General features: G+C 38.5%; 1 protein-coding gene across 1 annotated transcript; it reads right to left on the bottom strand.

The window, feature by feature from the left end:
- Positions 1-5639: 5639 nt before the first annotated feature.
- Positions 5640-12527, bottom strand: LOC104604805 (uncharacterized). Its single transcript, XM_010269350.2, has 5 exons — positions 11808-12527; positions 10844-10880; positions 9795-10031; positions 8186-8233; positions 5640-6392 (listed from the first exon to the last, which is right to left on the bottom strand). Exons 1-5 carry the CDS (start codon positions 12128-12130, stop codon positions 5892-5894), a joined length of 1146 nt encoding a protein of 381 aa, XP_010267652.1. The 5' UTR covers positions 12131-12527; the 3' UTR covers positions 5640-5891.
- Positions 12528-14575: the final 2048 nt, after the last annotated feature.

Here is a 14575-nt window from a genome sequence, read left to right as displayed (position 1 = left end):
AAAACATTCTGCATTAATAATCATTTTCTTAGTAATACATCCGTAGATTCCTCGTGTTCCAACTCCTCAATATTTGTCGGCCATCGAGGTCTTCAAGTCTATAGGTGTCTGGTCCAAGCACCTTGGTGACTTTGTATGGTCCTTCCCAGTTTGGCCCGTGCTTGCCTTCCCCGGGTGCGGGTATGATGACTTTGTAGAGGACAAAGTCGCTTGTCTTTCACGTCTTATGACTTTGGAATCGTAGTACTTTGCCATCCTTTGCTGTTGTGCCACCATTCTGACATGTGCTCGGTCCCGGGCTTCTTCCACTAAGTCCAACTCCACGCGAAGGTCCTCGTCATTCTGATCTTCATCAAAAAGCTCAGTTCGAAGACTTGGAGAGCCTATTTCCACGAGCACCATGGCCTCGGCCTCGTAGGTCAGGCTGAAGGGTGTCTCTCTAGTAACCGTCCGCAGAGTAGTCCTGTATACCCAGAGTATGCTCGACAGTTCCTCGACCCACCTTCCCTTGGTTTGATCCAGCCGAGTTTTCAGGCCATGTAACAAGGTTCGTTTGGTTACCTTGGTCTGCCCATTGCTATGGGGTCGATGTATGGACGTGGTTCGATGATCAATCCTTAGGTCGACACAGAGAGCTTCAAACTTTCGGTCGGTGAACTACATCTTGTTGTCTGTAATGAGGATGCACGAAATACCGAATCGGCAGACAATACCTTTCCAGAAAAAGTTTTAGGCATTTTGTGCGGTAATGCATGCCAGAGTTTCAGCATCCACCCATTTGGTGAAGTAATCCACTACTACCAGGAAGAACTTCTTCTGTGCAACCGCAGTGGGGTCGAATGGCCACGGGCTTGTGATCGGCTTCAAGGGGATTGCAGGTTGATGATGGAGATTGGAATGTCGCTGGCAATTGTCGCATTTCCAAACTAGCTGGGCCGCGTCTTGCTTCATCGTTGGTTAGAAATAACCTTGCCAGAGTGTCTTGTGTGCTAGGGTGCGCGTATCAGGGTGGTCTCCGCAGATACCTTTGTGGATCTCCCTGAGGACATAATCTGCTTCAGCTGGGGAGAGGCACTTCAGGTATGGGAGAGTATGCAAGCGGTGATAAAGCTGATCTTGGATAAGGCAGTACCGGGATGCTCTATGATGTAACCTCTTTGCTTTTGTCCCATCTTCCGGAAGTGTGCCCTTTCGAAGGTACTGCGTAATGGGGTCCATCAAGGATGGATTGTGTTGTATCGGGAGGATGACGAGGGCCATCGATGTGTTGCTCGACTGGGCCAGTTTGTCCAACCATATTGTCATGTCGAGGTCAGTTTTTGGAGAGCTGGCTAGCTTGGACAGTGCGCCAGCTCGTACATTTTCTACTCAAGAGATCTGTTGGATGTTGAAGTGCTCAAGCCGATGGACGAGCTCTTGCACCTTCTGTAGATAGTTGGCCATGGTGGGTGTTTGTGTCTCGAACTGGTCGTGGATCTGGTTGACTACTAGCTGAGAATCGCTGAATGCTTATATTCTCCAAGCTCCCAGGTCCAGGGCAAGGCGAAATCCGGCGGTCAAGGCCTTATACTTAGCCTCGTTATTAGATGCTTTAAACTCGAATATGAAAGTGTGCTCTAGCACAGTGTCATCTGGGCTGAGGAGGATAAGGCCGGCCCCGCTGCCTTGCCGATTCGATGAACCATCCACATGTAGAGTCCATACTTGTGGCGGCGGGCCGGGTCTTCGGAAGTAAATGTACACTCGGCAATGAAGTCTACCGGAGACTAGGCCTTGATCGCGGGATGGGGTACATACTTGATGTCGAACTCACTGAGCTCTACGATCGTTTCGAGCTTGGCATGACCCACAAACCGTCAGACCGTCGTGCAGGGCCAGTCCAAAGTCAGGCCGGGCTGCTAATTGTGCTGTTTCACTCATGTTAATTTGTGTGTCCATGCCTTAAAATATCGATACAATATGGCCTATATTGAGTATATCATATCCATATTTTGAACCTAAATTAAAACAAAGTAAGATCTAGAAGTTATATAATATCCTATACAGATAATTTTTAGCGTAGATGATCGATCTACTAGTCAAATGAGAGCCATTGTTTGGTATGGTGGTAACATCTCTCTACCTAGCGAGCATGTATATTCAAGCCTGAGAGCAGTCACTTTATAGTTTATATTAGAAGAAAAACAAATACTGGTGTGAGGTTTTTCTTTTATTATCATCTAACCCTTGTCCTAACTATACGAGTTTGGTTACATGAATCCTTAATTCAAAATCTTCCCATGAAATTAATCATCACTTCGGGAAAATATGAAACAGAATTGAGTGGAACCAATTCGCTGAGTTATAAATCCTAATGGCTTGAAAAAAGAAAAGAAAAATAAATAAAGTTATAAATCCTAATCATGGCCCATGGGTGGCAACAATCTGGCCTAAATTTGGATCGTCACGAGTTATGATGGACCTGATAAAAGGCAATCAACAGTCGAAGACCACCTCTTCCATTTCTTTTTCTTTTAATTAGATTAGATTTTTAATAAAACACAAACCATAAGGTAGGTTTTAATAAATTCATGAAATTATAGCAAATAACCCTTTAATAATTTGTATGATGCTGGTAATATATGCTTTAACGTAACATTGACTTTGACACAGTAAGGGGGTATTTTCATACCAAATGTTTATTATTTGTTTTTGAAACCCAAACATCATCACCATCATAAGGTCTCCCATTAATGGGTGTTTCTATACCACCCATTTTGGCATATTCAAAAGGTCTTCCATTAAATGAAGTTTGAAGTATTTGAATTGGTCGCATCAAACTATGTGGCAAAGAGAAATTAATTTTTTAATTCAGAGGTCCCACTAAATACCCATTAAATAGAAGTATTTGAATTGGTCAATCTTATCTCTTTTTCTCATGTTATGTTTGCTAGGGGTGCAACTTAGGGTTAGGTTGGAGTGTTGGTTGATTGGAAATTTCTTAAATGTACAATGGACCCGGATTTAACCCGAGTCCAATGTAATCAAATTCCTCAAGTTGGACAAAATGAATTACAGCCCTAGTGTTATTTCGATCTCAGATGCCAATTCAGATATTATCCCAACAGAGCAAGTTGGTGTCTCTTCAAATGAGATGCAAGTTTTACAGAGGTCAATTAATAACAGCCCATAAAAACAAACTTGTATTGTTTTCCAATAGAAAATAACTAACATGCTGATCAACAGCTAATATAGATAGAGTCGAGAATGCATTCCTTTTCCCTTTTATATCATCAAGAGTAATATTGAAAGCTTACCGAATACCTAGGCCAAATCAAATGAAGTTATTAGCATTTGTTTAAAACTCGGAACCTTGACTGAGGGAGAAGAGTTAGAGATACCTACGCCATAATTTAGTCTACCTTCTCGAATAATCATTGCCAACAACCATGAAACAGTCTCAGGTCATCATCTTAATTCTCTAGGGTTGCGTTCGATTTTGGTGTAAATGCAAATCGATTTAAAACTCCACAGTTGGCTTGCATTTACATGCATTTATTTTCAATGTAAAATTTCACACTGGGTCCATATTTTTATGTGTTTGTTTCCACTTTCCAATGTAAAGTTTACATCATAAATCGATGTAAACCAGCTAATCGGCTGACCTTTTCATCGACAATCGATGTAAATAATATATTGATTTTATTAATGTACATTTACATCGATTATCACGTAAAAAACCTTCAACGGTCCATTAAAATTTTAAACTCATCGATTGAGTTTTACATTGATCATTTTTCCACTGAAATCAAAGAGTCTAGAGGACATGACTAGTATAACGATCTGAGGCCTCGTAACCCACCATCTGTTCTAATTAGAGAGAGACAAGCATAGCTTCTGCCTTCAGGAGGAACCTTTCTTCATCAGCCAAATAAATGCAGTTACAGAATTAGAATCTCTTCTATTCATCCCATGTTTTGGCCTAAATTATATTCTGGATAGGATCAAGGTTCAAAATATTTATACACCCGATGTTCCAGTAGAGACGTATCGGGTGATATCAATAACTGTTTTTTTTTCTATTTTTTTAGTTTTTTTTTCAAATTTGATTCAAAGGAATCCGTTCAAAGTCCATCCACCCTCTGAACCAGTTAAGACCCCGAAACACTCCTTATAGGGACATATCGGGAAGCCCCTGATACAATATCGACTGATATGTATCAAAATTTTGAACCTTAGGTAGGACCCATTTGATCCCAATCCTCAGAACATAAGTGCCAGAGTTACGGGGCCCTAGAGATTAGGCCCCTTTTAAGATTGGGATTTCCACTAATTAATATCTACTTTCCTCTCGAGTCTCGACTAATCCAATGAAACTATGTCACTGTCCCGTAAGTGTTCTAACTTTCGCTTCTGTAAGATGAATGGCTTGGACCCGCTTGAAAAATGAAAATTGTGTATCATGTCATTAGCGAGGCAACACTCGTACTTCAAAGCAGTTTCAGGTTTCAAGATTTTAACCAGGTCATCTCTAGGAAGGGAATTAATGACTGATTATGACCTTTCCCCCCTAAACCTCCCTACATAGCGTTTTAATGGATTCAAAAGCCAAATGTATCATAGGGTTGATTCCATGTCTGATCTTGAGTTTTTTACATGTTTCTAATCGTTATAACACTTCATGGAAGATGTCCAAAATCACCACTTTCAGTTTTATAGAGGATATATAAGATATTTTGAGAAGAGGGAACCAGACCCAACCCATTGACAGCCATAAATGTAGTCAAAACTATTTTGGAATCATGGTGTAGCCAAAAAGAGAAGAATATCACTATTTTGGAATCATGGTGTAGCCAAAAAAAGAAGAATATCACTATTTTGGAATCATGGTGTAGCCAAACAGAGAGGAATACCACTATTTTGGAATCATGGTGTAGCCAAACAGAGAAGAGTATCTCAACTAAGCTTGCTTTCCTGCGAAGAGCCCATCACATCCCCAATCCATGCCATTTCTAACAAGAACGGTTAGGAAGGCATGATCTACAAGTAGACAGACAATCATAGCATGTATTCTTTTGCTTGGCATAACGTGCAAGCAAGAGTTTGGATGTACCAAGCAGCCTAAGCTACATATATTAGATGGTGATATTTCAGATTCTTTTAAATTATGGCCTTGTGGGAGGCTCCTTTTTATGTTAAAAAAATTGCCACGTGGAACATCTAGGTACAATTCAGGAAATTCGGATTAAGTTGGCTTATGTCGGGTATGTCCAGACTCAGGGAACAGGGTACCTGGGACCTCGGCCCGACCCCAGGTTCCAGACTGCGGAACAACCTAAAATTTACAAGCCAAGACTGGTTGGGCTTGGGCTCGACCAAGTTGTAGGTTGTATCCATACTTCTGTTTGTATCTCCTGGTGGATTAACATTCCCTCCATCCCATTTTGACATCATCATCCCTTGGTTGATTAACACAATGAAACTGAACCCATATCTGTTGACAGATGAGAATCAAATTAAATTCTGTATTGTATACATGAAAGGGCAGAGTGCAGAACCTTCATATAGGAGAATTTTTCTGCAGAAAATAATTGAAAGCCGTTGAATCAGCACAACTTAGAACAACTTGAAAGGTTGAAAACATCAAGCATCTTATAAACTGTAGGGGTTAAGCCTCCTCATCCTCTGATAAATTTAAATGAGAGAAAGAATAGAAAGGCCTCTACGAAGGTGTAAGCCAAAACCATACTAAATTTAAAAGAAAGAACAGAATGAAAGATAAAGAAAACATCCGACGCCTAGACTACAAAGCATCCAAGGGTTAGATGGTTACAGAACCTCAAATAATTACTGTACAGACAACCCTTTTTCTATCCTACTGACTATTGTCAATGTATACTGTCCAAGTTCAACTATCGGCAGAAACACAATTTTGTGCACTTTGGTCTCGAAATTTTTGGGCATTTGGGTAGGCAGAAACATTCAGGGCATTTGGGTTGGCACAAGCATACTGGACATTTGGGTGGGCAAAAACATTCTGTGCATGAACATCTGGGTCTGCAGCAGCACTCTGGACACTTGGGTCGGCAGCAACACCCTGGGCACTTGGGTAGGCAGGGGCATGCTAGGCATTTGGGTGTGCACAGACAATCTGGGCATAATTTAACTCCACAGAACCTAATAGTAATTGATTTCTTTGAGTACCGGAGACTCTCCCTAATCTTCCGAAGGCGAATCTCCGTGGTTATGTTCTCCATCTCTTGGATGAACCTGTACAGATGGCGAATGAAGTCAGGGTAGAGCTCCAAATTGCAGTGTCCACCTCCCTTAATCCAGAGGGGCTCATATGGTTCCCTTGCCAATTGCCATAGATTATTCCCATGGAGCCAATTAACTACATCATCATCTGTACCCTGTAAAATGTTGAACCATTCAGTTCAAAGATTTATGGTAAGACAGCAAAATGCTGCAATTCTGAAAATTGAAGATAAACTGTTGTACTACATAAAAAGAGTTGAAGCAACATCAACATTTTGATGCATATGATTCAGAAGAGATCCATAAAAAAATTGAGACAGTTTCACGTGGCTACTTGGAGTAATTCACAGGTTTGCTGAACATAGTTGTGAAATCCTCGTGTTCGTTGTCAAAATTTATATGCTGACAAACCTGTTCACTTGGACCATCACCATGAGGGATATCCAAAGTTATCCCCAACAGCAGAGTGATAGTTGTGAAATCCACTTATCAGTCTTTTTTCTTAGATAAATGATATATATTACTGAGATATAATACAAGGAAACTGGGAGAGTAATACCAAGGTTCAAAGTATCGACACAGGGCATATTGTTGGTGCTTTTTTTTATGTTATATTTATTTTTTTTAAAACCGGTTCAGAGGGGTCGGTTTAAGTCCCGGCTACCCTCTGAACCATGCTCTGACCTGATACAACCCCTGTAGGGGCGTATTGAGAAGCTCCCGACATGATACGTATTGGCCGATATGGGCTGGTACGTAACTTCGAACCTTGAGTAATACTATGTTTGATAGTGCTAGAAGTCATCACTATACATTGTATGTGTGTCTAGATGACAGTTGATGGATAACATAAAATTGCACATCTGCAGGCCTAGGAAACTGGGAGAGTAATACCAAGGTTCAAAGTATCGACACAGGGCATATCGGACTGTGTTGGTGCTTTTTTTTATGTTATATTTATTTTTTTTCAAAACCGGTTCAGAGGGGTTGGTTTAAGTCCCAGCTACCCTCTGAACCATGCTCTGACCTGATACAACCCCTGTAGGGGCGTATTGAGAAGCTCCCGACATGATACGTATTGGCCGATATGGGCTGGTACGTAACTTTGAACCTTGAGTAATACTATGTTTGATAGTGCTAGAAGTCATCACTATACATAGTATGTGCGTCTAGATGACAGTTGATGTACATAAAATTGCACATCTCCAGGCCTAGAAATTAAACTGATTAACTAATCCTGCAACCTATGGGTCATTTTTCTTGTTGAAATGGTGAAATCTTGAACTAAAATCTGAGAATGATTCAAGTATAAGAGCTGAAACTGTGTAAAAAACACCAGAAGTTAGGTCCAGGCAGTCTAACTGGAACTAATATTGGATAAATAAAAAACCTTGTTGCCATGCCAACCATATTTTATTTTCTTTTATTGACGAATCGATGCGACAGAGGCATGCCAACCACATTTTATTACCATCCAACAAAAAACTTAGAAAATGATTACGTTTATACCATAGGTCTATGTTAACCAAGTACAGCATATGCAGCTACACAAGGTTTTGGACATCAGATTTACCCTAAAAAGTTGAAAATAACCAACACAACATGGCATCAAGGTGTAGGTGTCTGATACACCAAAAGAAGGTACAATTGTCCGAGTGCCATGGTAAAAACTTGATTTATGAGGTAAGGCTTTCATAGAGAATGCTCGTACTACTCTCCACATAATGATGGTAATTATGCAGAACTGATGATAAAATGCAATCAAATTAGAGTAAAAGAAAAAGGAAATTATCCCATTACCCCAAAAGATCACCAAGTTAAATACAATCTTTTAATCGACATGCAGTAGAATATGTAAATAATTCTTTCTAGTTCATGTCTTAAGAAACACATTGAAAAGCCGGAAAGCACAGATCTGTAGAATCAAAGATCAGAAGGAAGTACTTACATGTATAACAAGAACTGGGCACTTCACTTTTCGAATTTTATTGATGTTCTGCATTTTCAATGTATAATCAGTATCTATGAAAGACAATAGAAAGAACACAAAACTATTGTGGAACACAAATATCAGGTATAGTTTATTTGACATTGAAGGTGTACAGATAGTAGGGTAAAAATATAATAGACATGCATATATGAGAAAGGAACCTACTTTAGATGATTTGCAGAGTGAGAGGACCAATGATTCATTGGCTTATCAACAAACATGCTTGTCAAGACCATTTTTCTATTTATAAGTACATAAAATGGGTTTATGGCAAACAACAACAGCAGGAAACCAAAAGAAATGTCTTTGCAACAGTAGAGACTTCAACTAGTGACCTTTCTTATGATTCACAACAGGCCTCTTTTTTTCTACTTCCTTTCCCTATCAATTTTCAAGATAAAACAAAACATCATCTCTCTCTCTCTCTATGGCAAATCAGGGGCTTTGCCTCTTCATTCCTTCTTTTTCAAAATCCTCTATGATTACTCATCTCAATCTTTCTAACCCTAGAGAATAGGGGCTCCACCAACTTTGTTTTTTATTTTTCTTTGCAATTAACAGACTTTCCCTCTTCTCTATATCTCTGTCACATTAAACATAACAAGGGCCCCATCTGTTGATTCATTTGTTTCCCTCATTATTTGATTTTAACACACCACACACACACACATACATTCTTTATATCTCCCTCGTTATTTGTTTCCCTTATTTTTAATGGGTTATGTTATGTTTCTATTCTACTTTTATTGTTCAGTTCTTTCATGCTAGCTGTCTTTTACTGCTTTCTAGTTGTTACATCAACTAAGCAACAAGTTAATTCAGAAAAGAAAAAAGAGAAAATACCTAAAATTACCCAGATTTTTCTTTTTTGTATAAAGTGGTTTGTTACACATTGAAGGGACTATAAGAGCTTGGGGTAGACGGGTACTAGTAATAAATGATTTAAGCACTACTAATTTAACAGTGGATATGGATTTAAATAGAACGATAGGTGAAACAGGATTCATGTAGCCGACCCCATATAGTTGGGATAAGGCATGGATGATGATAAATCATCACTTAACTGCCTATACCACTTTACATTGGTAGTTTGGTTTAACTCTTTGTAATAACCAAACTACCCCTGTCAAGTTACACAATGTTTTGCTTTTTTAGAGGATTTGGCCTCATCAAAAAAGTATCATCAAGAATGATTATAAGAAATGTTAAGAGCCATTACCCAATGCATTCTGATTTGTCCTGTGGAGGATTTGGCCTCATCAAAAGCATCAAATGATTATATCATTATAGTAAATGTTAAAAGCCACTTGGGAGTGGTGGACTGGAGATGGATATGGACATAACTTTTGGCCTTTTTCCACAAAGTGGCCATTTAGTAAATGTTGCAAAAAAAGCCATTTAGTGGCTGATTTTCATTTCCTGTAAAGATTGACTTTCTGGGATCATTGAATAAAGGAGCCCACTCCTTACGTGTTGTACATCTCAATCAGCCAAATATCTGTACAGTTTACAATGATAGGTACTCTTTGTTTATTTCTGTAAAGTGCATTGGTCATGGCATACTCACCTTGTAAATGTCAAGGCAGCAAGAGAACTTCACATGACACAGCACACGAAGACCAGAAAGTATAGCACTATGCAGAACCACACCTCTCAGTCTTGGTAATCGAGATGCCAAGTGCAATGTAGGTCCACTTCCCACTGATTGCCCATACAAAATCATGTCTTCCTGGCTCACTCCATACTCAATCTGAAGACATTCATATGCTGCCTCTATATCTGCATAAGTGTCTGCTTCACTTGGCTGAATTACATAAACAAGAAACGATATTGAGTGAATGGTTCCATTCACAGCTGGACAAGGTGTGGATATGTAATTCACCCTAAAAACTACAATATCCAATTATCCAACATGACATGGTACCCTTGCACAGATATCTGGGGTATCATGCATTCCAAGATGTAAACCATTGTTCTAACTGATATTGAAGGCTGAGAAGTTATATAACAACATAAGTATCATTAGCCATTAATAAGGATCAAAAGTGAAAGAAAGTAGATCAAGATTAAATGCTCAACCAGTACAAGTCCACAAAGTGAGTGGACCATGATTCAACAAATCCATGGACACCAACTGGAAGATCTTCTAAGCCAAAACATCAACCTGATTAGATGATCCAATATGGAATCAGCTATGGACATTCTTTCTGCAAACTTCCAAATTAAATGGGATGTATAGGATCGTCATGATCAGATTAACTTCCCAAGCATAGGAGATCTTCCAGATTATTTTATCAAACTGTTGGGCCCAATGCAACACCCTTTGATTCCACCTACAGCATACACTAGTAGGCCATTATAGTGGACAAGTCAGGCATCATAGCCTTTCAACCTCCAAGATTTATCTCAGAAAGGAGAACAGTCTTTTAGTTTTCAAAGAAGGTGCTCAAGTAGATAGAGCAAATTTTTGTCTTTTCCATTTGTTTTTTATGGACCTACTTTTTCTTATTGGTTTTTCCAAGGAATATGCTCACTAACCAAAACATAGCGCAAAGATAGTTGAGATAAGTATCTCATAATCCCAAGGACAAGGACTAAAAAGAAAGAACCACCTACCTTACCAGTAGAGGCCCCATACCCAGAATAGTCATATCTGCAGATAATACCAGGAAATTGAAGATTACATATACCAAGCAATCAAGAAAAGAATATTGGCAACTATGTAAATGGGAAGCAGCAAAAAAACATGGGAACTTGGACAGAAAAGTACAAATCAAATGGAAATGATAACAAAAAGGATTCCTAAAAAACAAAATGGGGAAACTTGAACAAGACTACATACCAGAACATGAAACAAGAAGGAGCCTCCTTGGAATAGAGGTGAGTGGTATCCTTGAACCCAAAAGAAAGGAAAATGAAAGTGTTTCTAAAAGAAATAAGGAAACAGGAACTAAGATTGAAATAGTTTGTTAATTGAAGTTCCCTTCTAATCTCAACTAAAATCCATTAACATAATGGAATGACAGAGTTCTGAATAAGAAAAGATGAAAAACGAACAATGAACAAATAAACCTCAGAAACACAAGCAAGGCATAAACCCTGTAGATATTGGATATATATCTGAAAAACCCATTGAAGAAAAGATGGAGTTGGAACCTACTTATGTAAAGGTAATATTACCAAAAAACATGAAATAATGACTTCAAAAAAAAAAAAAAAAAGAAATAAAGTAAAGAAAATCCCTTGCATGCTAAAAGTACGATAAAGCAAATAGTGCACATTTCCAAGAATCAAAACTAAGAAAGACTACTTGACAAAAAGTAAATGATCCAGAAATAGATCTCTAAACTAGCTCCCACAGAAATAAATCTACACGTACATGGTCCCCAGTCACAAGGAAAAAAAAAGAAAAAAAACCATAGAGCCCAAAACATCAAACAAAAAGAAATGCTGAAAAAAGAACCCAGTAAGGAAATTTACTCTTCAAAACAGAGTCCGTCAGCCAGAAAAGAAATAGAAAGGGAAAAGATTTAACAGAAAACTAAAAGTAAAAAAAAAAAGGATTTTAAAACAAACTAACCCCATGATGTTAACCCTGAGATTGACCTTAAGCTGCACAAATAGATCATAGAGCTGTCCAAGGTCGGCTGCATTGCCATGGGAGTAAAGCAACGTCAGTCGAGCATAAGGATTCCTGAGATAGAAAGCAACGATCTTGTTACCCCGCTTGGTCTTGAGCAACCGAACATCGAAGGACCCATCGTCATGAGGGATTGCAGAAGACACTATTACCACCTTTCCATCTTCCCGCTTCTTCACCTCGTAAGTCGCCGGCCGTGGCGGGAAGAATGCGAGCTTCGCCGCCAGACGCGAAACTGGACACCCCATTCCCCCCAAGAACATCGATAAGAACCCAACTCATTGACAGAACATAAAACCCAATTGCATGTGTAGAATAATATATTATAACAGAGACAGAGAGGACTTGGTTGAATCTTTGAAGCTGCAGAAGTACCCTTCCTTTCTTTCCTATAGATGGATTTTCCAACAAAGTCTCTGAGTTGAAATGAAGAGGAACAAAGGAAGTACTCCTAGTTCTTTCAGTGTTTATTTCTCTATGTCGCTAAAGACATAAGGAAGAAAATAGAGATGCAGAGTAGCAAGTGTTTTCGATTTTTTTACTTGTCTGTCAGCTGTCAATCTCTCTGTGTGAAACAAGAACAGGACTATTTTGGTTTTTTTTTAATTTAGACAGAGACAGAGAGGGGGAGAGAAAAAGAGAAGGTAAGGGTCGTGGTCGTGGTGTGGTTGCAGGTGGTGGAGGGAGGTGGTGGTGGCAGGAAAAGGAAAAGACAAGAGTAGTTCACAGAGAGACTGCAAAGCTCTTGCTGCCTCGCCTTAACTTCGAAAATTGACTTAATTCACTTGTCAGTTTGAAAACTAAGAATAGCTCATGTTTTTCTCGGCCCCCGATATTTCGGTGTTAAAATAAAATTTATCGTCGTTTGTCGTTTGCACTGTCGAGATTCGAGATTCGAGAACCGGGGACCCTTTTTTTTTAAACGACCGAAATTTCGGTATGGGAAACGAAGTCTCGGTTACACCCACCGTTCCACATACACCCGTGTTTTGTACGTATTCGTGAGTCGTGACTTCACCCAAGAAATCGTTTTTTGGGGGTTTTTTTACTTTCAACGTGGCTGCTTAAATGATCCACGTGTACTCTACGAAGGATAATACCCAACCAATAATAATATGCCACATCGGCCATAATAGCCACATGTTTGGGGCACACAATGCTGTCACATCAGCGCCACATAGGTATTGGCATTTATTATATATCAAGCAAAATGAAACAACTATTTGGTTTAATCATTTTATCAAATAAATGGTAGAAAGTTGAAATGCTTTGATTTTTGTACATGTAGCATTTGGGGAAACATCAAATTCTTGTTTCTTCCAACCTTCCTTCCGGTGTTTCCAAAAACCAAATGTTGATATGACATTTTAATGAATATTAATCTAAGGTAAAGAGTAAAAAACGTTTAAAGTGAAGACCAATCAAATAATAAAAACAAGAAAAGTTTAAAGTAAAAGTATAAATAAACATTTAAAGTGAAAAAGTACAAATAAATAGACTATCCATAAATGCCCACAGAACTAAATACATACTATGAGTGTTTGGTTCCATGGGCGTTTATTCAATAAACGTTGCCACATAGGTGCCATTTCAGCAGTTCCGCTCTCTTGCTCTTCCGTATGCATCGAGAATGGAAAAAAGTGGACTTTAGTTTTTGTACACGCTTACTGTTTGGGGATAATATTTTTTAAAGCTTCCACAAATGATTAGGCATTTTTTCACTGTTACGATGATGTGGCCTAGTGGTGCCTACTTGCCACAAACGGTTGTAATTATTACCTTTTTCGATTTTGCAAGCAAATAAAGTACAAACGTTGAACGAAAAAACGTAAGCGGAACCAAACACATACCATATCTTTGGTTGCGTGGGCGTTTATTGAATAAACATTATTACATCAATGCCACATAGGTATTGGTGTTTATTTCATATGAAACTACTTTTTGATTTCTCCGTTTTATCATATAAATACTAAAAAACTAAAACACTTTGATTTATGTGCATGGGGCATTTGAGGAAAGATCAAATTCATGCTTCCCCAATGCCTATGTTGATATGGCACACTTTAGCTGAGGTGGAAAGCAACTTTATAGGGTGTTACTTGAAATGCCCATTAAATGTCCAACGAAATAGAGAAAGCAAAAGATGTTTAAAGTAGCAATTTTCAAATAAATGTTTATCTAAAAAACACCTCTTATGCTCAATTTAGGAGTACAAATGTATACAAAAATAATGCAAAATTCAAGGTTTTGCACTCTACATATTTGTATTTGTACTCCTCCCAAACTGAGCCTAATACTCTTTCCAAACTAAACCTTAGGAAATGCCCACGAAAGCAAATATATGCATTGTTTGGGAAGATCAAAGCGCTAGTGGCTTCTAATTGACAGCCTATGTTTCATAAAAAAGTAAGGATAAATTGCTGAAACCTCTCCTAAAGTTTCTCCTGAAGTTTATGATTATTTCTAAAATCTCTCTTGAAGTTTGGCAATGGTAATTGCAATCACCTCTCTTAAACTTTCTGACATAGCTGCAAGTAGACTCTCTTCTCGTAGAATCTTCTAAAAAGGGGTATGAAAATGCCCAAAATACACATATAGTTACTTTTACCAAAAATGTTTATTTTCCAAATTTTCTATTCATATGAATTACTACTCCAAATCTTTTTAATCTCTTTTCTTAAATTGATTTATTTTCCAAATTTTTCCTT

This window comes from Nelumbo nucifera, chromosome 1 (genome assembly GCF_055504915.1).
Source record: "Nelumbo nucifera cultivar China Antique chromosome 1, China Antique-T2T, whole genome shotgun sequence".
NCBI lineage: Eukaryota > Viridiplantae > Streptophyta > Magnoliopsida > Proteales > Nelumbonaceae > Nelumbo > Nelumbo nucifera.
Note: the sequence above shows the minus strand (reverse complement) of the source record. Positions and strands in the feature narration are given on the sequence as shown.